The 23,728-nt window shown below is 41.3% G+C and overlaps 1 protein-coding gene and 1 long non-coding RNA gene across 9 annotated transcripts in view; one reads left to right on the top strand and one right to left on the bottom strand.

The window, feature by feature from the left end:
* The window catches only part of LOC133391686 (protein lozenge-like), a 337,731-nt gene that overhangs the window by 151,146 nt on the left and 162,857 nt on the right, over positions 1-23,728 (top strand). For 5 of the 8 annotated variants that reach the window (XM_061647406.1, XM_061647400.1, XM_061647356.1 and 2 more), the window contains one exon: positions 17,698-17,799. The exons of 2 other annotated variants lie outside the window; for them this stretch is intronic. In XM_061647406.1, the coding sequence (XP_061503390.1) occupies positions 17,698-17,799 (102 nt within the window). The remainder of the gene's footprint in view (positions 1-17,697; positions 17,800-23,728) is intronic. One more of the 8 variants, XM_061647380.1, reaches the window with a different exon arrangement.
* On the bottom strand, positions 2,824-3,724 carry LOC133391697 (uncharacterized). The gene is made up of 2 exons (XR_009765161.1): positions 3,389-3,724; positions 2,824-3,323 (listed from the first exon to the last, which is right to left on the bottom strand). It is a non-coding gene; the product is annotated as an uncharacterized LOC133391697 (long non-coding RNA).

The raw sequence follows: 23,728 nt of genomic DNA on the forward strand, positions 1-23,728 counted from the left end.
ATGTAAACAACCGTGCAAAACTGCCATAAGTACACTCGTCTGCCTCGTTGTTTCGTATTTTATCAAACCCACCTCCCGTCATAGTTCTATTGCTTCTTGACCTCCTAATTTGATTCATTTTTTTTCCTATATATATACGGAGCAAAAAATTATTTTTGGCTTTATTTTTGAAAAAAAAACACACTTACAAAAAAACTTCATATCAATAAATGAAGAAGACTCTTTTATTACTCGTAAGCTGTTTTTTACAATAAAATTATCACTAATATCGGGAAATTAATGCGCTTCAGAATGCTTCCGACTATTACAACTACTACGACGGCTCCGGACGGCTCCAACGGCTCCAACGGCTCCAACGGCTCCGACGGCTCCGCCGGCTCCGGACGGCTCCGACGGCTCCGACGGCTCCGGACGGCTCCGACGGCTCCGGACGGCTCCGAACGGCTCAAAACGGCTCCAGATGGCTCCGAGGTCGGAGTTTTGCACCTACCTTCCGGAACCGCTTCCAATTTTGGCGGAGTCATTTGGAAGCGATTCCGGATTTTTGTTGAATTTACCCATCACTAATGTGTATGCGCTTCTGCCAAGCCAACCGCCTCGTACTGCATGTGTAGCCAAGTGCGTGTGTGTGTATATTTGCACCACTGGACACAGAACACAAACCTCACCGCACAGCAGAGCCTGTGTCGCCAAGTGTATGCATATGTGTATTTGCACCACTGAATTCTGAACGTCCACCACATAGCGTGTATCGCCAAGTGCGTGGCTGTGTGTAGTATCACCGTGGACTGCAGAAAACTACCTGCACTAGAACAGAGCGCTGGTATGGTCAAATGTGTGCATGTGTGTACTTGCTCCACTGAAAGCCGGTATCGCACCAAATTTCGGGTGTCGCCTTGTGCGTGCGTGTGTGTTATTCTCACAGCACACTCGTTCATCATTTTTTCGTTCTTTCGCTTGAGCCACTCGATTTCGTTCTTCGCTGATTTTGGCAGCGCACGAGGGGGTTTCGGCTTCAACTTCCAACAACAACAACCACACGAGGAGGCTCGATGACACTCATCAGGGGAAAATCGCTCAAATTAGAGCGAGAGACAGATAGAAAAAGTGAAAGGTCAATATAAAATCTTCGGCTTTTGACCGTTGGGTTCCCACTAAACAAAGCCGAAGTCGCTCGATCCTTTTACTCTGTGCCAGAGCGAGAAATCATGCATTCTGCATCAAGTTCTTCAGCTGCAAACACAGCGCGTGTAGATGTGTATGTGCGCGGAGCTAATGTATGGATGAAGATGGGAAGCAGCGGGGTTTTCTCGTTCAGTTCACGGGACCCGAACAATTTAATGGTTTAATCAGTCCAATACCAACGCTGCTGAGGGAGGGGTGTGTTATTTTTTCGCAAGGTGGCATTCATCCTCATGATTATGAAAAACTGTATGTTCTTTGCAATAGCTGGTATCGCGAAAGAATTGGTTTAAAATTAACAGTCGTTAAAAATTAACCAGAGTCGTTAAAAATTGCTAGAATTTGGCATCGCGAACGCATTGAGTTCATTTGTTAATTTTAACGACTGGTCCTATGCCGTCGTTAAACAAACGACTGTCAAGAGCGTATGCGATACAAATTAACAGTCGTTTAATTATACTGCTCGATTTTTTACCCGTGTTTGCCTATATGCGATATCGAGCAGTCGTTAACTGTTTTGACGGTCGTTTATTTTAACAGGAATGAACAACAAATGAACTCGGTTAAACCAAAATGAACTTTAAACGACTGTTAAAATGTGTTCATTTATTCGCGATGCCGGCTAATATTTGCTTACTATGTTATTTTTTTCACCATTTTCTAAATTTTTCACCACTTTTCAAATATTTCATTAAAATACACGCGAAAGTTTCTATAGATAATATTTTTAGAAGGAACGGCGCAAAAAAGCCGCATTGCTAAGTTTGATTATATTATCGATTTAAAAAAAGTTTCTGAACCCGTAATGAAAAAAAAAACAAAAATACAAAAAACTTTTTCTAAGTATATTTTGCGTTGCTGAATCTAGCTCTCGAAGATCGGTTTTGGATACGATGAATAGTTTCAAAGATATTTATCAAATACCTGTTGCTTTCTTCGAACACACATATTTGAAATGTTCAGCAGTAAGCGGGTATCTGTTCATTGCGCGAAAGTTAGCGCCTGTGATACTAGACAAAAATCAAACGATGGAAAAGATCCATTCTTATTTCATTAATAATCTCGCCAAGCGCGATGTAATAAATGGTTAAATTGTTTGACCGGCTGGTTTCAAACATTTCTCCCATCACAAACGCTGGATCTAGACTCGGCGCTAAGTACCCTTTAATCCATATAGAAAAATAACTCTCCATCAGTTCACAGGCAAACAGGCAGCAAAGAGGATTCCACAAAGCACAAGCGGCTCCAGGCTTAACCCGCCGTCCACCCCACCTTGCCCTTGCCCCACCAAGGCGAACGCGAAAAAAAGGGCACGCCCCAAAATCAAACTGCACAGTGGTGTGTGTGCGTGTGTTGTTTTGCTTCTTTCCCATTCGAAACCCGAACTAATTTCGGCTTTTTGCACCAACCCAGTCCGCAAAAAGCCGAAGTTTTGTATGGGATCGTGTCGTACACATATGTACCCACTTACGTACCCACTTGCAGTCGAAGTGGAAATGTGGTTTCACGCACACATAGACACCTTCCACCCGAACGATCGCGTTCACACATTTCTTCTGATTTCTTCTGCACATCACGCATACCAATGTGTTTGCTCCACCCCCTTTTCGGATTGCTTATAGAAATGATGAGGCACACATGTTTACATTTGCTGTATGCACACATTCGCATGCGGTTTATTCCAACTTTTTCCCTCCGTTCCAACACGTGCTTTGGCATACTCACACTGTGTAGACGGCAGAACGGTCTCCCCCTTCCAAATTTACCGTTCTTCCTACTCTCGATCTTTTTTCTTCTTACCGTGTACGGGGTACCATCAGAGCTGCGCGCTGGCTTTAGTTTTTCCTCCTCTCGTTCTTCCTTTCTCCTACCGCTCCCGGGGGCTGCGCGCGTTTCGATAGGTTCTTAGCGCAATCCAGTGCGTTGTTTTGTGGCTGAGTTGTGCTGAACGCTGTCAATAAAAATGAACCAATAATTAATGTATGTAGTACGTATTACTTTGGAAAGTTTTGCGTATATGATGAGAGCAACACTTAGCTTAATATTTTAAAACTGGAAAACAATTTCTTTCCGTCACCCACTTTGAAGATTGTTGATGATGCCAACAGGTAGGCGTTGATGAATGGTGCATGCATCTGTAACTTTGAAGACGATAAGCATTAGTGGAATTAGTACATTGAAGCACATATGAGATCAGAAAACTTACCTCAACAAGTTAGCTAGGATAAATCATTACACAATGGAAGAAGAAGCAACACTGCGCAAAACGTAAACAAGGAAAGTAGGGGACACAAGAAATCGCACATCACTGCCGCACATCCTTCCACAACGAAAGTTCAGGACAGACTGAGGATGCTTAACACCCGGATGAGTGCGATAGCAGAAAAAATCATGGTAGATCGAGAGAGATGGGTAGACTCGGTGAAGCGCAATCCGCTGGTAGATGCATGTGTGTGTGACCAACGAAAGACTTCAGACCCCGCTCCTCGCGTTTTTCATCCATCATTTTTCGTCACACGCACACAGCTCTACACGTGCGGCGGTTTGCTGTCCAAAATCTAGAGAGAGAAGACAGGGCATCTCGCTTTGGCACACAGAAAAATCTCTGAACAACTTCGGCTCTGCTACTTGGGAAGAAAGGTTCGAGCCATCGCTACCGCTCGAAGTCGAGCAAGGGTTCGAGCGATAAGCTCCCTCGAACCCATCTCGAACCTTATTTCCTTCGAGCGACTTCGGCTTTGTCTGTTGGGTTGGGTCATTACCCGACGGACAAAGAGAACGAAATTTTTCCCACGCGGTGGGGGCCCGGCCCATGATCGAATCCGAAGTCCGTTGTTTTGGGCTCGAAATTAAAAAATGGCGGATGGAGCGCTACCACGGAGAGAATGCGCTCTCTTGATTGCCTTTAAAATACACGAGGCGCTCTCGCTGTAAAGAACGCTCGCTCGCGCTGTTTTATCATACCGCTTCCTTCCCGTTTCTTTCGGCCTGCGCAGCGCTGAACTGGTACCCCCTCCCACTTGATTTCAGCGAATAGCGCTGCGCTGGACTGACACCCCCTCCCGCTCGTTTCTTTCGTAGCGCGCTGTGCGCTTTCCTTCACACGCACTTGGTGCACCCGAATCAAAACAAAAACTTGAACACATCAAACTCGGTTTATATTTTATCACTTTTATTGCAAATAAAAGCACATTTAAATACATAGCTTCACACAATTTTGCTTCAAACCACACACATTCATTATATTAAAAAATCGTCGTATTTCAAAGAGCCGTCTAACTGCGTGGATCCCGTTGTTGATGTTCAATACAGCAAAAAAAAAAACATTGAAATAAAGCAGCGCAAATACACATTTAAGATAAATGGTGAAAGAAAAGCGCAGCTTCATTTCAATGTGCACAACTCTCCGTTCCCATTCGCCATTTTCAATTTTCAGCCCAAAACAACGGACTTCGGATTAGTGATGGGTAAATACAATTTTTTTCCGGAGTCGGATTGATCCGACTCCGGCACCCCTCGGAGTCGGACTCGGAGTTGCTCTGGACTGTTTAGCGGGGGGGGGGGGGGGGGGGGGCGTACGGGAAAACCCTCGGACTCATCGACTCCGAGTCCGGATCACTCCGGATTACTCCGGATTACTCCGGATCACTCCGGATCACTCCGGATCACTCCGGATCACTCCGGATCACTCCGGATCACTCCGGATCACTCCGGATCACTCCGGATCACTCCGGATCACTCCGGATCACTCCGGATCACTCCGGATCACTCCGAATCACTCCGGATCCGGAATGACTGTCCATTATCGTTTAGACAATTCTTGATGAGTTCATTGACTTTCAAGTCGTACGTCTAATATGTACGAAAACTGATCCGGACTGATCCGGAGTGATCCGGAGTGATCCGGAGTAATCCGGAGTGATCCGGAGTAATCCGGAGTAATCCGGAGTGATCCGGAGTAATCCGGAGTGATCCGGACTGATCCGGACTGATCCGGACTGATCCGGAGTCGAATCCAGTTATGATCCGGAGCCGGAGTCATATTTTGCGCACCGGAGTCGGAGTTGATCCATGACTCCGCTCCGGATTACCCATCACTACTTCGGATCCGATCTTGGGCCGGGCCCCCATCGCGTGTTTCTACTTACCCCTCGTCTGAAAACTTCGTTCTCTTTGTCTGTCGGGCATGGCTTGCGTACGCAAAGTTTGTAATGGGAAGCCAAAGAGTGTTTCTACTTCTTAGAGAGCGTTCAAGATCGTATAGGTTCAATCTGTTCAATACGTATGGTCCATTTATCTCACTCTTATTTTTTTTTTCTATAAATACAGCTTCAGCGACTAGGCCTCGGTGGTATTGTAACCCTTGTAGAGAACAACGATCCTAATAATTTAGCATTGTATTTACTGTTGATTGAAGATAATTGTGTAGCGCGCAGGGGCCTTTGCAATATTAAAAATAAAATAAAACTTAAGATAACCTCACTTGCTGTATATTTGAATACAGACATAAACATTTAAACGTGGCAACGGTAATATTGAAGTCAAAAGAGCATTAGAACTTATTGAAAGCTTTACACATTGAAAATTCCGAGGACGTAGTACATGGTCAGGAGCATACAAATTGATCTTAAGAAGAAGCTCGGGACCATCAATTTCACCATTTATAAACCTTGCTGCAAAAAACTGCTCCTGCTAGCTCCCTACGTCTCTCTAAGGACAGCTAACCTAGAAGAAACCGTCTAGTTTGATATGTTCCATGATCCACCTTAAGGTTCTTATAGCTATTTTTGTGATTTTTTTCTGAATGCGCTCAATTCGTGTTTACCAGTTGTTAGTGTGCGAAGACCATGTTTCAATTCGTTGAATTCAAGTATAGACCGGACTAAGGCGACGAACAGTTGTTTTAAACAGAAAGGGTCATTAAAATCAGATGTATAGACGGTGAATGAAACCAAGCTGCCGATATGCTTTGTCGATGACGTACGAATACTGTTGCCGGAAGGAGAATGATGAGTCATGAATAGTACCGAGCCCGACAGACAAAGAGAACGAAATTTTCAGGCGAGGGGTAGGTAGAAACACGCGGTGGGGGTCCGGCCCAAGCACGGATCCGAAGTCCGTTGTTTTGGGCTGAGAATTAAAAATGGCGGATGGAGCGCTACCACGGAGAGAATGCGCTCTCTTGTTTGCCTTTAAAATACACGAGGCGCTCTCGCTGTAAAGAACGCTCGCTCGCGCTGTTTCATCATACCCCTTCCTCCCTGTTTCTTTCGGCTTGCGCTGCGCTGAATTGGTACCCCCTCCCACTTGATTCCAGCGAATTGCGCTGCGCTGGACTGACACCCCCTCCCGCTCGTTTCTTTCGTAGCGCGCTGTGCGCTTCCCTTCATTCGGACTTGGTGCACCCGACTCGAAACAAAAACTTGAACACATCAAACTTGGTTTACATTTTATCACATTTATTGCAAATAAAAGCACATTTAAATACATTGCTTCACACAATCTTGCTTCAAACCACACACATTCATTATATAAAAAAATCGTCGTATTTCAAATAGCCGTCTAACTGCGTGGATCCCGTAGTTGATGTTCAAAACAGCAAAAAAAACATTGAAATAAAGCAGCGCAATTCACACATTTCAGTTTAATGGTGAAAGAAAAGCGCAGCTTCATTTCAATGTGCACAACACTTCAACACTTAGCGAAACTTCGATCGCCCGGGACTTAGGCTAACACGCGCGCAGCCTTTCACGGCGAACGCTTGAGCTGAACTGACGATTTCGTGTGGTGGCAAGAAGGGGAGCGCACAGAGGAACACTCGCTGCACTAGTGCGAGCGAGACACCGATACCCGCATGCCGCTGCGAGAAAACCAAACTGAGCGCGCAGGCTGAAAGTGAACGCACACATTCACACATGTGTAATTGTGTGAGTGCAAAAACTGTGTAGAAACCAAAACACGCTCGCGCCTCTGCGTAATTCCGCGTATTTCCAACCGTTTCCCCATGCTTCTACATGCCCCTCGCCTGAAAGTCGCACACTTTTTCATTCTCATTGCTAGTAGGGAGGTTCTTAGTTTCTATGTTACGTGGGATTATACACGAGTCAAGATTGTACTCACGCTTCTTCTTCTTCTTCTTTTGGCTCAACAACCGTTGGCGGTCAAGGCCTGCCTCCGTACCACTTTCTTGTGGAGTTGGGCTTTCAGTGACTTATTGATTCCCCACCATAGTAGGATAGTCAGTCCTACGTATGGCGGCACGGTCTATTTGGGGCTTAAACCCATGACGGGCATGTTATTAAGTCGTACAGGTTGACGACTGTACTACGAGACCGGCCATGTAGTCACGCTTAATAGGGTCTTTTCTACGAGTAAAACTACTTGTCTAGGCTGTGCTGGATTGTCGAGCTATCCGAATTATTTCTAATGGTCATATAAATCTTGATATCGTCCTCATACATAAGCAAACATTGATTTGGAAGCGCAAATACAACATCATTAATAAATAGGATAAACAATACTGGGCCAATGTTACTTCCCTGTGGTACACCGAATGAACTGACGAACACGTTGGACAAGCACTTATTAATTTTAACACAGTATGATCTTTGGTTTAAATATGATTTTAACCATATGACTAGATTATTATGAAAGCCAAGCCGGCTCAGTTTCGAAAGGAGTATGTATGGTTAATCCGATCAAATGCTGACATGAAATCAGTATAAATTGCATCGATCTGTGACTTGCCATCCATTGCCGAAAAGGCATTCAGACACGAATTGAACGAGATTGGTCGACACCCATCGTTTGGGAAAAAACCCGTGCTGGATTTTACTGATACAATTCAAGCCACCCCTGACAAACGCTTCCTGGACAAGAATTTCAAGTATTTTTGCTCATGCACATCGGGAAGTCACACCACGGTAATTTGTTATAACATGTCTCGGACCTTTTTTTATGAACGGGTGTCATCCACGAAGACTTCCACAAAGTAGGATATGTATAACTGTGCAGAGAAAGCTTGAACAGATGGACCAGTGGCTCTGAAAGATAAGTTGAGCACTTCTTTAGGACTATTGCTGGAATCCCGTCCAGACCCGGAATAAATTCCTCATGTTAAATTGTTATTATACGCTGACGATCTGAAAATGTTCCTACCTGTTAAATTTTCTGACGACTGTGAAATGTTACAAGACTCGTTAAACTATTTTTCTGCATGGTGTTTTAATAATGAAATGTTACTTAATGTTCGCAAATGTAGTTGTATAACATTCTCAAAGAAAAAAAAAATCCTTTTATTTATAACTACAAAATCAATGAAGACAGCGTTCCACGTTTTTCTCAGGTTCGGGACTTAGGAGTTATTTTAGACAGTAAGCCTAGTTTATTTAGCCATTATCAAACTATCGTCACTAAAGCTCTTAAACTGTTAGGATTTGTCTTACGTGTCTCGGCCGACATTAAAGATCCTTTCAGTTTAAAAACATTATACTGTTCTTTAGTCCGTCCCATCCTGGAATTTGCCAGTGTAGTTTGGTGTCCCCATCAAATCACATACATAGATAAAATTTAAAAAATTCAGAAAAAAATCACACGTGTTATGTTTCATCGTCTTCCCTGGTCAAACGAAATTCCACGTCCTTCGTATAATGTTCGGTGTTTACTATTTGGCTTAGAGACTTTACAGCATAGGAGAACTACGGCTCAGATAACTTTTATGCATAAATTATTAATTGGAGATTTCGATGCACCTGACATTTTAAATTTTATTTACTTTTCTACTCCCTCTAGAGGTCTTAGAAGTAGAGAGCTACTAAGAAGCCCTTTTAGATCGACTGGTTTTGGTGCCAATGATCCACTGCTCAAAATGATTGATGTGTATAATAGGTTAGGGTTATCAGCAATCAATCCGTTAGCATCAATACTTGAAACTTGTACTCTGTAAGCATTAAGTTATTTAGGCATACTGCCCGATAACTTTGATTCAAATAAATAAATAAATAAATAAATAAATAAATGTGGGTTTAATTTGTTTGATTGCATTTTCTGCTGATTTATTTATGATGATAATATCATTTATAGACATATCTAGAACATCCGCGGGTGTGTTCTGCAGGGCAGTTGCAATATTAATTGGTGATGAAGATTGAAGGTCGAAAACTGAACTACATTTTTTGGCAAAGAGCTGACTGATTTCAAGTTCTTTTGAGGCTATTTCGGTGTCTAGTGGCATTACTGACGGGATTTGTTTTGCTTTTTTCCTCTTACGATTAATAAAAAGAAATATTTTGGTCGGATCGATGGATACACTTCGTTGAAGTTTGTTGATATAAATTCTATACAGATGCCTGTAGAATCTTCTATAGTTGCCACTAACAGTGTTAAACAATAGTTTGTCGGAGTGAAGATTAGACTTAAGGAGACGATGTAAAGCTCTATTTTTCGCAGATTTAAGTATTTTTAACTCTCTATTGCCTCACTGGGGACCGGAGGCTGCGCGCTGTTGTAAAGTAGGGCAGCATTTGTGAAGGACTAGGCCAACCTTAATTTGAAAGGAGTCGATTGCCGAATCGATTGTTAAGGTAGGATTGCTATCCGAATTAAGAAATGACCAGTCAGTATTGGCAAAAGCATCGATCATTTTTGGTAAATCAGCTTTTCTAAAACCGAGATGTCTCAAACTGTTCGATCCAGTGACTTCCGTAGCAGTCTGGGTTGTTGATGGAAGTGTAATATTGACCGGCAAGCTCAAATGATATCGGTCTTCCTCAATTAAACAATCTATGGAACGGAAAACTCTCATACCATTCTCAATTATACGCGGGCTCACGAATATTAGTTCCAGTAAAGACCCATGATTGTTTACATTATTACTGACCTGAGATAGTCCCACAAAGCTGAGAGTATCAAGCAATTGGGAGCAGGCTGGGGATACACGGGATCTCGGAATGTTGACATGTAGAGAACTGTCACATAGCCAAGAAAGGCCGGGCTGATGGAAGTCCCCCAACACGAGGATCGAGTCTTGTGGATATTTCTCAGCAATTTCCATAAGTGATGAACAGTAAGCGGCAACATATTCGGTATTATTACTAAGAATCGGTGGAACGTAAACGGTACCGATTGTTACGAATGAAGTGTCAACACGCATGCGGATCCAGATACAGGGGAGCGCCGTTTATCCGGGTACCTTTTATCCGGCTTTCCGTTTATCCGTGCTGTTGAGAAATGACAGTTCAATACAAAGGTTACATTGCGTTATGAGGATGATATTTGAAAAACCGATTATAAGAGCACATTGTCATAACAAAAAACACTATAATTCATGGCATATTTCACTCTCATTGGAAAAACATGAAGTTCATGAAAACTGGGTTTTTTTTTATCAGAAAATAAGAAAATTTTCCAAAACCTAATCAGGAATTGATGATAAAATAATCATTTGACTCATTATCCGTGTTCCCAACGGGACAAAAGTAGAAAGCTTGGAGCAAAATAATCGTTTGTCTCCCTCAATCCTCTATACCGCGCTTGCTTGCACTCATGCGCGAGCGCTCGAGTATATTCTCTCAGAACTGAGCATTCGCAGTTCAACCCGTGCAGTGAGAATGTATGTGTTAATGCGCAACGAAATTTGTCTCTGTATCTCATTCCCCCACCCCCAAAAACCACATTCACTCTCCGCGCACTCTTAAAATTTTGGTGCGCACGCTACGTACAACACAATACAAAAGGTCGTTTTAACCGCGCGCACTGATCAAAGTCGCGATGGTTCAATCGGTACGCCGACGCTCCATGTCAGAGATTTGGTGTGAAGAAAAAGTTTTTCAGACCAAATCGACAACACACACGCGACGACGACACACATCGTCACATCGACCGCCGTGGATGGAAATGTGATGATCTAAAAATAGATCTGTGGGGCGAGTGAGAAGGGGGAGGGGCGTAGAACAAGAACATAAGCGTGAGTGAGTCCGTCGCGTGTGCGTGTGTGTACACTCAAGAACTCATTTTTTGCTCTTTCCTGGAAACCACATGTTTCTACATTCTTCTGATTTTAAGCAACAAAAGTAGAAGGGGAAGTAGAAGGCTACTTCATTTCTACTTTCCTTGCTACTTTCGAGCGTGTTGACTCGCTTGGGTTATTCGCTTATCCGGGCGAGGTCTAGTCAAGAGAAGCCCAGACAAACGGCGCTCCACTGTACTTTCGGTTGATGAGCTCGCAACAATAATTACTGAGGGACGATGCATGGTTTAGCCGCAATCAGTACCCCTCCCCCTCGGGTTTTCTGGCTATTTGAGGAGTTACGGTCCATTCGGAAAACATCATATCGGTCATTGAAGAGTGCAGACGAGGCAATGGCCTTGAGCCAGGTTTCTGTGATCTCGATGATATCAAAAGAACCTACTTGAAGATGCACTGAAGAAACTCGAGAGTTTTGTCCGTAACCCTCGGGTGTTTTGGTAATACACGGAAAGCTCAGATATGCAAGAATTATTTTTTTGAAAATGATAATTGTCATAATACTTCATGATTACTCTGACGTGGTTTCTTGCAAATGATTTTTTTTGTACATCTACATCTCGATCTTCTATTCTTCCACTTCCTTCATAGCATTAATAACTTGATGGTTGTATCATAGATGTGCTCCACCTTCTCCACGTGTTTTGAAATCCTATTGCGTGTAGTACATTTCCGTGTCTCGGCCACCTCGAAGGATTTCTCTGCATCATGATTCAGGGTACAGTCCTGTGCATTACGCTAAAGATAATCTGCAAAAAAAACCATTATTTTTCAAAACAATTTCATGTTTTCATTTAACATTCCCAAACTAAATACTTATCCGATACATGTAACTGTAGCTAGAGCTTGTTTTTCTTTTAAATCTGCGCTCAACCGCTTAAACATCCTTCGTTGGTTCAATTCTACTCGGTGTCACTTGCTTCTGCATTGCTCCTATAAACTCCCTGTCATCTTCCTTCTCGCTTTCTTTGCTTACATCATTCTTAACACTTCAAACACATCTACATTTATCACTCTCCTCATCGATGACTCATGTCAGACTTTTTTTTTGCATAGTAGATTCCTACTCCTATTCCTCCTACGGATTTCTCCGAACTTGCCCTTTTTGTGCTAAGGAATCACACCGGACTCACATTAACTTTAATACGGCACTTCGAATTTTTTCGGACTTGCCTTTTTACTATGGAAAAACTGCGCTATGGATATGCAACCAGACTCGCATTTTATTTGTTTCGGATTGCTGTGCGCTACGGCCTTGGACCGGACTCGCATCTCCTTTTATGGCTGTTTGCTTTTATGAGCTATTTTTATTTGCACTGCGGTCTTCAACCGGACTTGCATGCTCCTTGATGTCTTGTTTTTTTTTCAACAAACACTGTGCACTACGGGTCTCCAACCGGACTCGTACATTCTTTTAAAATTATATTTATGCAAAGTCTTTTTTACAAAAATACCATGCGCCGGACCGGACACGCATTCTCTTTTTTAATCAATAGTATTATTCTGGGTGTGCACTACGGTCTTCAACCGAACTTGCATTCTTCTCGATTTCTCATGGTCTTTCTTATTTTTAGTTTGCCAAACTGCGCTGTAAATTTCAAAGCAAACTCTCATTCTCTTTTCCGCGTCAGCAAAGTTAATCATGCTCTCTCGCTCTAGCAGATTAAAATGTTTGTTGGGTTCTGTTAGTTAGCGACAGTTTTGTTGATTGAGTACGCAACATGGTTGTCATTTACACTCGCGCCTTTTCCACGTTTGGGACAATGCTTCGGGATTTTGCCGAACTCACCTTTTGTCTTTCTTTCGTAAAACGCTACGCGCTACAGCTTTTTTCCAGGCTCGCGCTTTACACACCGCCAACAAAAAATCGTACCGGTTGCGCCAATTGTAGAGTTCTGGTTCGGTGTTATATTTATTCGCCCGTCTTCGGCGGTGGTTCAATAACAACTGTCAACCTATTCTCCCTACTTGTACATGCTGTCCCTCTCTGTCACTGCTATTGCATTCTACAGTGAGAACATGAGCGCATTCATTCGTTGATGGAGGAGTAATATTCAGGTGAGAGCTTCTTCTTCTTTGGCACAACAACCGCTGTCGGTCAAGGCCTGCCTGTACCCACTAGTGAAGTGAGCTTGGCTTTCAGTGACTTATTGTTACCATAGTTATTGTTACCATAGCAGGATAGGATAGCCCTATCCACGGTATGAAGTACCGTAGTATGAAGGCACGGGGACTTGAACCCATAACGGGCATGTTGTTAAGTCGTACGAGTTGACGACTGTACCAGAGCAATCTCTTTTAAGCAAAGGTATCATCAAAGGTAACGTATCAAACGGTTTATATTTGAAAAAGTTACAAAGGTTCAAAGTTTTCCAAAAAAGCGAAAAGTTTTCTGCGTTTTTTTAACAGGTCTCGACTTTAGGAGGTCTTTTATAGAGAACCAGAAAAGATAAAAAGCTCATATTTGGTATTTTTCTTAGTTTAACCCCTAGAACTAAAACCTATTGTTTGGAATTTCGCTATTACAAAGTTGATTTTTTGAATATCATACCGGTAAATGCCCATTGTGCACTGGTGGTATCCGGAGAAAGTCGGGAAATGTCCAAAGCACATTTCTGCACCGAAGATTGAGCAGGAACTATTTTGATTGCAAATTATGCGGTGCCTTTTTTTGTGCCAGTGATTGCGGGTGGTTGACGAATCTTACGGTTGGGTTCATCAATAGGCTGTGTAGTTTTGCATTGGCAATTATTGTTTAGATTGTTGATGGATGTAGCACGAAATGTAAACATTGAACGGTTGTCGTTGATGACATCAGAAAACAATCGTTTTGATGGATTTGTGCGGCGAATTTTTGTGAGGGGGTGACTACTTCGTGGCGTATTATGATCGAGCTGAGTCATACGTGCGAAAACAGTTCTAATCTCGTTTTTAATGGTTCGATTACGGATTTAATGCTCTCAGCAACTGTTGTCAAAGCCGTTTGGAAACCAGATTGAATGGCTGCGTTCTTAACAAATTTGGTGCGCGGATTCATCAAAACGTTGTTACATCCACTGCAGCATCAGTGAATTTGTTTGCATTCAGAGATGCGCTGGAGTAAGTCTCCGGGTATAGAAGAGCAGCGCCGATGGAATGGAGAGTTGCATAAGCAACAGCTAATAAAAGCCTCCGTGATTCCCGTGGTGCAAGATTATCTGAAAATTGCCATTATTAGGGAACGATGTATCTTGGCGATGATGACAGCAGTTGATTGTAGCGATGACGGCAAGGATGCGCGAAGGTGCGACCAAGTTGAAAAGCGAAATTAACACTAGATTATCGAAAGTTGGAACGGTTGCACTTTATTCCAATATCGCGAAGATGTTTATGGATGCAATGGTATTCACGAAAAAGAAAACTTATATGATGAATAGCGTGAACAAATATAACGTTACGACGTTAGACAAAAACACGCATAACGTTAGACAAAAACACGAAGCTGTATATGAATGCGACTATTACGTCAAACGTCAATGTCAAATGTCAATGTATTTATGTTAAGCCAGGGTAGATTTTTTATTGCCAGCCTAGTAAACCTGCGTTGAATCGACTAGATTCTATTAGACCATAAATCAGTGCAAGGGTCCTAAGTTACTGAGTTGAACTCAAGAATAGAGCGAACAAATGATGTTTAGATAGCTTTAAAGCATAATGGGTCACTGAAGTTTTAAGGTTCCTGATGATAAATACTAACGTACGATTGGCCTTATCGATTAGTGACTGATAATGGTCATGAAAGTTGAGCTAATAGTCCAGTACCGTTCCAAGGCCCCGGATTACATAAATACGAACTAGCTGATGGCCATCAAGATAGTAGGCGTAAACTATTGGCTTTATGACGGTTAAAACTAAAATAGCGTTATTATTTATCATCACATAAAGACAATTGATTTGACGAAAACCAATCGGAGAAAGCTATCGACGAATTTTATAAACTATTACAGTCACTTGAGCTACTAATAACACTATAAATTTTAATATCGTCGGCATACATGAGCAAAGATTGGTTAGGAATGGCTAAAGGTAAGTCGTTAATAAAAAAAAATAAGGGTCCAAGATTACTGCCCTGAGGTACACCGCATGAGCTAGTGAGTGTTTCCGAGAACGCATTGTCATGTTTTACTCTATAGTTTCTTTGGTATAAATATGATTCAAGCCATGTTAAAACAAGAATAGAGATGCCAAGACGCTTGGACAGTTTGGACAGTAGTACTGTGTGGTTAACATAATCAAACGCCGCCCTTCAATCTGTATAGATGGCATCTATTTGTAACCCAGAGTCAAGAACATTAAAACATTCAGAGACAAACTGGACAAGATTAGTCGAAACCGATTGCTTGGGGACAAAACCGTGTTGATGTACAGAAATGATAACCCTTGCATGCTGATAATAATGCCTCATGCACAATCGTTTTTAGAACCTTAGCGCCAGCACATAGTACCTCGATAATTTTTAATGTCGCTTTTTGACATTTTTTTATGAATGGGCGTCATAAAAGAAAATTTGAAAGCTTTGGGAAATCTACATTGACGTATTGATTTTTTAATAGCACCATAAGTGGTACATACAATACTTTTGCAAATTGTTTATAATGTATGATGGTATACCATCACGTCCAGTACAAAAGGAAGGCTTCAATAGCAGTTAATGTCATATCAGGAGTAATATTATTGTTTCGCCGTACGAATTCGATAATATAGTGAGGTACATTGGAAAGCACAGATTCCTCAACCGTATGATTGCTATGCGATGTATAGTGTTTCTTTAAACTTATCTGGAAAAAGATGACAGATATCGTTAGGATTACAAGCTGTTTGAGATCCAAAGCACATATTGGGAGGAATAGACAATTGTTTTCTCTTAGCGCTTGCATATCCCCAGAATGCCCTAGTATCGGTGCGTAGTTTCTTCTGCATGTAGTCAGTGTATTGAGAATAGAGTACGTAATTCAAGCGTCTGTATTGATTTGCTACCTCATGAAAGTAAGTATTATCCTAAGAAAGTTCTGCGTTTTTTTAATGACGATAAGCTCTAGCTTTAGACGATTTTAAATTATTTAATGCTGGGTTGGTCCACACATGATACGCTACCTGAATGAATTTGCTTTATTGGGCAATGAAGACGCTAGTCACTTAAGAAATGAACATATTCGTGGCATAATTCGATGACAATAGAAAAGTTACAAAAATACCAATATATGCCTTCAAATGTCGTACATAACATATCATAGTTTACTTTAGCAATGTTTAGTGTATAAAAAGATTTCCGCGTAGTATAGGCTGCGCAAAGCGATTGAAAACTTCTCAGCCTCTCGTTTAATGTAGCTAGAAAACAAGAACCAATAATGGGATCCTTTCCGTTTTAAGTTGGTAGGCTGAAATTTCAGCCTGTCAGCTGTTTGCATTATATAGCAGTTTTTGAGCAGCTATCTAAGTGAGTATATAATACAGGTGGGCTTATCCAATGGTGTATGAATTTAGAAGGCTGATTTTTATCGCTTTTGTTTCTGAATGATGAGTGTTTCGTGTATTCGTCAAGCCTCCAGAAAGCTTGTTTGAACAGGGTATGTTTTCGAGCAGGTCTTCTTCTTCTTCTTTGGCTCAACAACCGTTGTCGGTCAAGGCCTGCCTGTACCACTAGTGGGCTTTGGCTTTCAGTGACTAATTGATTTCCCCCCATAGCAGAATAGTCAATCCTACGTATGGCGGCACGGTCTATTTGGGGATCGAACCCATGACGGGCATGTTGTTTATGTCGTGCGCTATGGAGGGAAAAAAACACGGACGACGGCTGATAGCGATTGGCCGTCTGACGCACCAACACATCGATACCTGTAACAGCGCGCTCAGGCGAGGGGTATGAGGCGGTGTCAGGGACGGGTAGATCGACGAACTGTTTGACAAATTTGCCGTTGGAGGGAAAAAGAAGGCATGATAAAATTCTCCGAACGCCTTGATTTCTTCCGTCGCTTTGCAAGGCGGGGAATGTCATTCGAGTAAAATAATAAGCCTGATTGACACAATCGTTGATAAACAGTAGGAAAAGTAGGGTACTAAGTACGCCTTAGGCTACTTTAAAAGAGGCGATAAAAGGCTCGGAAAAACTTTTTTCAACTCAGACCTTATACGATCTTCCTTAAAGGTAAGACTTAAGCCAGAACAGAAGGGGATAACCAATTGCGATTTTCTATCGTTTTGAAAGTCTAGCCTATTCATGCAGTCAAAAGCTGCTTCTATTATGTTATGTTGATTTTGTTGCTACTTAACTAATTAATGATGTTGCTTTTGAATAAACAACTTCAATGCTACCACATTTATAATGTTCACCACTTACATATTTTTAGAATATTATTTTCGCCATCAATTGAGTGTTCCTTTTTTTCTTCTACTAAACTTACATTCTACTTACATTATAAAATAAAAATAATTGTATGAATCTTATTTCATAGGACAACAGCAGCAGTTCCACTTTGCCTTTGGACAAAGACCATTTCACTTCCCGACTGATCCGTTGTCTAGCTTTAGGATGCCGCCACTAGGTAATTGTCAGAGTAAGTGTATAACAGGTGTTATTATGTGATTGAAATTTTGTACACATATTAAGGCGTCATACATCAATTACGTCACGGTTGAATTGCAAATATTCCATCCCAACTTCCCTAGTGTAACAAATTATCACGTTGAAAGCAATACTCCTCGAATACAACGGAACAGATTGAGCCCCCATCACCTCTAATCGCTTACTTTTTTTTAACAAAATCAGATTTGTTTTTTTCTCCCTTTTTTCTTTATTGTAGTAAATTCATAATACATGAAATGAAAAAATAAATTATAATGCATTTTTCATAAATCAAAGTTGTCCCATATAAAGAGTAATGAAATTCAAAAACAAAAATTGGATAATCTGATCCTTAGTTCCGTTTGCACTTGTTCATGCATTACCATCTTCCTAGTCCTCTATATGTTTAAGCATATATCCATCAGCCATCTTCTTCCATAAATCCATAAATTAGAATATCTTCCCAAAAATGTTTCTTTGCCTTTCGATATTGTATCATTGTCAAATTGATTATTCTATTTCGCACAATATGTGATACTTAATATGTTCCTCATCTCTTACTAGTTACGAACATCATCGATACTAGCTGGTATCGCAAAAGAGTTGGTTTCAAATTAACAGTTGTTAAAAAATAACCAGAGTCGTTAAAAATTGCTAGAATTTGGCATCGCGATTGCATTGAGTTCATTTGTTAATTTTAACGCCGGTCATACGCCGCCGTTAAACAAATTACTGTCAAGAGCGTATGCGATGCAAATTAACAGTCGTTTAATTATACTGCTCGATTTTTTCCCCCGTGTTTGCCTATATGCGATATCGAACAGTCGTTAACTGTTTTGACAATCGTTTATTGTAACAGGAATGAACAAGAAATGAACTCGGTTAAACCAAAATGAACTTTAAACGACTGTTAAAAAGAGTTCATTTATTCGCGATGCCGGCTACTGTTTGCAGGAGCTTCGGGTTCCTTTTCAATGTATTCATAAAATTGAAACCAATGATCAACTCTGACTAAAACATGGCTAACAGCACTAAGGGTGATGGCAGCGCTCATCCCACTAGATTGTATCGTATTATATCGTTTATCTTTTATCGTTTAAAGCTATTGCTTAAAATTTTATATGCAATTTGATAGACAACGTCGGACTTGCAATTTCGTCATACGACGAAATCAATTTTATTTTATTTAGTCAAATCGTCGTATCCGATTTTAAATCTTAAATTTGTATGATGTTCTTACATCACATACATAATAACACTATATTTTGTTCAACTATTAAAACTATCCAAATATTTGCAACATGAACCGAAATAGCATTTGACAGTTTAACGACCAAACGTTTCACGGGTGGCGGTAGGTTAATTGGCCGTTTCCATATGTTTTAACACAAATTCGGAAGGGCCCACGAATAATTATAACGCAGATCCCGCAGCGCAAATTCGAGCAGTCTCCTGCGCAGGAAATGGGACAAAATCTACGATCGCCCACTGCGCAAAGCGACAGAAGAAATCAAGGCGTTCGGAGAATTTTATCATGCCTTCTTTTTCCCTCCAACGGCAAATTTGTCAAGCAGTTCGTCGATCTACCCGTCCCTGACACCGCCTCATACCCCTCGCCTGAGCGCGCTGTTACAGGTATCGATGTGTTGGTGCGCCAGACGGCCAATACGTAGACGGCCGCTATCAGCCGTCGTCCGTCTTTTTTCCGCGATGCGGCGATGAAGTTGCATTTTCACAAATCAAACCAAAAAAGCGCAATGAGTTCTAACGCTGCAATGTAAAAATGACTACAGAATCGCTAGCTCACGTAGGATGGTTTGCTGTGCAACGCGCTGAACCCTAATGCGCATTAACATGTTCAGCCCGGCGCTGATTTTCATCAACATTCCGTTCTGCCGGCATCTAAAACCCTAGCTGATTTTCAAACCCAAGGTCCCTGGGGCCTGTCATCGAACTGAACTTGTGTTACTTTAGTAACAATAAATTTATTTCCGTTAATTTTCAACAACGGCGATTCGAACTTAATGCGCACGCTTAAAAATTTGTCCGGTCTCTCTCGTGTTTGCTATCTAACTGCTTGCTGCTAATTGCGCCAAACTTGACCTTCTTTGACCCTTTCGCTAAGGTTTGCGACCTTAGCATGAAGCGCTAGTCATCTTGCTCTTACCACTGCCTAATCTCCTGATCGTACGCTAGCGCCAATCTGCGCTTGGGGGTGGAATCGCTCCGGTTAATCCGTTCGCTTCAACTCGCTGACAGGTGTTTGTTTACATCATACCGCGTGCCAAAACGTGTCAACAACGTGTTAAAAATAAAGCATAACTTTGTTACCATAAGCTTTTGCTTTCGTTTGGTGTAGATTACACAGATATGCTGAGCTGTCTGCGCATGGGTGTGAGTGTGCGTGTGTGTGCAAAACTGTCGCCGAATGTATGCTCTTCCCGAATGTTATGATCCATCGGCCAAGGAAAGGAAGGTGTGCATGACAGAGGCAGGTCAGGGGCAATCGAGGGTCCTAGGTGGAAAGACGAGTTGAGGCCCCTGTAAATGGTAACTGATGATCGGAAGGAGGGGGTACTGGCACACAGCTGTTGGGAGATTGAACAGTATACTTAAATTGCCGGCAGAGAGGAAGGTGGCCATGGGAACCCTACGATCATCAGTCATAGGCCTTAATATTATTGCCGGCATGAGAGGGTGGGGGGGGGGGGATAATGGTTCTCCAGCCACGGGGCAAAACGACCATCTTTCCGGGGGCCCTTGTCGCTAATACTCTGTCCACTTGTAGACATACGGCATACTACAGACTAGAGATTTTCGGTGACCACCAAGACCGCCTACCGTTCGATCCGCCGCTGGTTCATGACGGTGTTTTCCCCCTGCCTGAAGCGTATGCATCGGGCAGGAGATAGTGTTACAGTATGCAAGTTGCCCGCTGGATAGGAGCGGTACCGCGGCACCGCCATCATTCCTCGCATCTGTATGCCCGTCGTGGGTTCTAACCGCGTATGAACCTCCGCCGTAGCAAGGGCTGATTATCAGGCTACGTGGTATTCAAGTCCTGAAAAGGCCTGCACGGTCGCGTAGGCCGTAAAGACAACAATAATAATAATAATAATAATAATAATAATAATAATAATAATAATAATAATAATAATAATAATAATAATAATAATAATAATAATAATAATAATATTAATAATAATAATTATAATAATAATAATAATAATAATAATAATAATAATAATAATAATAATAATAATAATAATAATAATAATAATAATAATAATAATAATAATAATAATAATAATAATAATAATAATAATAATAATAATAATAATAATAATAATAATAATAATAATAATAATAATAATAATAATAATAATAATAATAATAATAATAATAATAATAATAATAATAATAATAATAATAATAATAATAATATTAATAATAATAATAATAATAATAATAATAATAATAATAATCATAATAATAATCATAATAATAATAATAATAATAATAAAAATAATAATAATAATAATAATAATAATAATAATAATAATAATAATAATAATAATAATAATAATAATAATAATAATAATAATAATAATAATACTAAGAAGAAAAAGAACTTAGCATAGCAGTCGACACACGGGGAAGGTTTTTGTCTTGACTTTGTTGCTGCCGGGTCTACCGCTGTGGCGCGACAAATGCACGGAATGCACTCGACCAAAGGACATGAACCTACTGAGCCGAACCCATTCCAAGGCAGTGCCGGTCGCAAGGCGTCATGATACCGACTCAAAGCCAACAAGCCGCCAGATTCTGGACGGACAGGTGCAGCACCAAATGCGCACCTTAATAAACAAATCCAGAATTCTCTTTTGTATGGATTCAATTCAAAATGTTATTTCCACTTGAGCCCGCTAGCTGAATTGGATAGAAATGTGGTACATATCACATGCACGTTTGCTTCGATCGTGTGTCTTTTTAATACTAGTGTTGGGTCATACGATTCATTTCACGACCCGACCCGAAGTCGCGTGCGAGCCAGCCGGAATCGATTCCGACCAGTGGGTGCAGCGGGTGCGCTAGGTCGGAGTCGGAATCAAATCCGACCCGCTGGTGCAACGAGTTCGGATCAACCCGAAAGATCAGTAGGTGCGAGAAAGCATTAGCGACTCCGACTCGTTGGTGCAGCGAGTTCGGGCCGGGTCGAGTCAAGTTAGGTTCAATACCCGGCGGACTCCGGATCGCTTACGGATGGCTCCGACCCGATAGGTTCGGGTCGACCCGCGTTCACTTTTTAATACCCCCAACCAGAGGCGGATTTATCCATCTCGGGGCCCTAAGCGGGGGATAGAATTGGGGCCCCTAGTTTCCTTAAAAGTCCTGAAAATTATATCGCATTTTTTGAATATCTTGTTGAAAATACCAAATATGTCATCCTGATTTCGTTAGAGATTAATTTTCTTCTGTCGTTTTTTATGGCAGTTAGTTAATAATTTTAATAGCATCTATCTTTTTCTTCATTGGCATATCAACCGTTGTTGGTCAAGGCCTGCCTGTACCCACTAGTGAAATGGGCTTGGCTTTCAATGACTTTTTGTTACCGTAGCAAGATAGTCAGTCCTACGTTTGGGGGCACAGTATATTCGGGACATGAACTCATGACGGGCATGTAGTTACGTCGTACGAGTTAACGGCTGTACCACCAGACCGGCCCAAATAGGATCTATAGTCTTCGTGTAATCAAGCTAACATATTTTGCATATTTTTAAGATGTGCATCATCGTTGTTTCCGGTAGTGCAAAAATCAAAACTATATTCAAATACTACACAGCAAATTTTCTCATCTGGCTTCAGTAAAGTTTTTTACTGAAACGGTTCAGTAATAGAATATTTTACTGGTTTTCAGCATGAATGTCATGTTTTTACTGACTTTCAGCAAAATAATTTACTGAATTCATTTCAGTAATACGCATTTTACTGAAAATCAGTAAAATAAGTGTCAAATTAGTCGTTTCACTGGATACCAGTAAAACAAATTACTGAAAATGCAGCAATTCATTCTGTCAAATCGACCTGTCAGTCAGAACATCAAAACAAAACAAAGCGGTACCCACTTGCTCGTGATGTGCAAAACGTTGATTTGGTAGGCGCTTACAGGCACCCTGGTGAAATTTCAGGTGAGATTTCAAAACAAAAAATGCGGTACCCTACAAACAACGAGCGGGATATTTTATCATGGTGTGTGTAAAAACCTAGAGTTAAGCGGAGAATCGGTGTGAAATACACGGAGGCGAGAGCGCGTTTTGGTTTCGACACAGTTTTGGCACTAACACAGTTACACATGTGGAAATGTGTGCGTTCATTTTCGGCCAGCTCGCTCAGTTTGATCTGCTCGCAGCGCTGTGCTGATGTTGGTGTCTCGCTTGCACTGCTGCACCGAAAGTTCCTCTGTGTGCTCTCATTCTTGCTACCACACGAAATCGTCAGTACAGCTCAAGGATCGGCAGCGAGCGGCCGCACATGCGTCAGCTTAAGTCCTGGACGATTGGTGTTATGATTTTGTAAAGTGTTCAAGTGTTCAAGTGTTGTGCGAAATAAAATGAAGCTGCGCGAATGATTCGTAATGCATGTTATGTACATCGCGCAGCTTCATTTCGTACCTTTTTTATGTTTATAACAGGATCTACGCAGATATTCGGCCACTTCAACGTTTGCATCGATGGAGCGATTGATTTTATTTTAGTTTAATATTGTGTATGTAAATGTGTAAAATCGTGTAAAGTTATGTAAATGTTTGAATAAAGTGATGAAAAAAAGATCGACGCGTGTTTGTTTTTTTGTTTAGCTTTAGATAACAAAAAAATACGCGCGAGTGTGAGCGATCGCTGAACGAAAGAAACGCACACAGC

Source organism: Anopheles gambiae, chromosome X (genome assembly GCF_943734735.2).
Source record: "Anopheles gambiae chromosome X, idAnoGambNW_F1_1, whole genome shotgun sequence".
Taxonomy (NCBI): domain Eukaryota; kingdom Metazoa; phylum Arthropoda; class Insecta; order Diptera; family Culicidae; genus Anopheles; species Anopheles gambiae.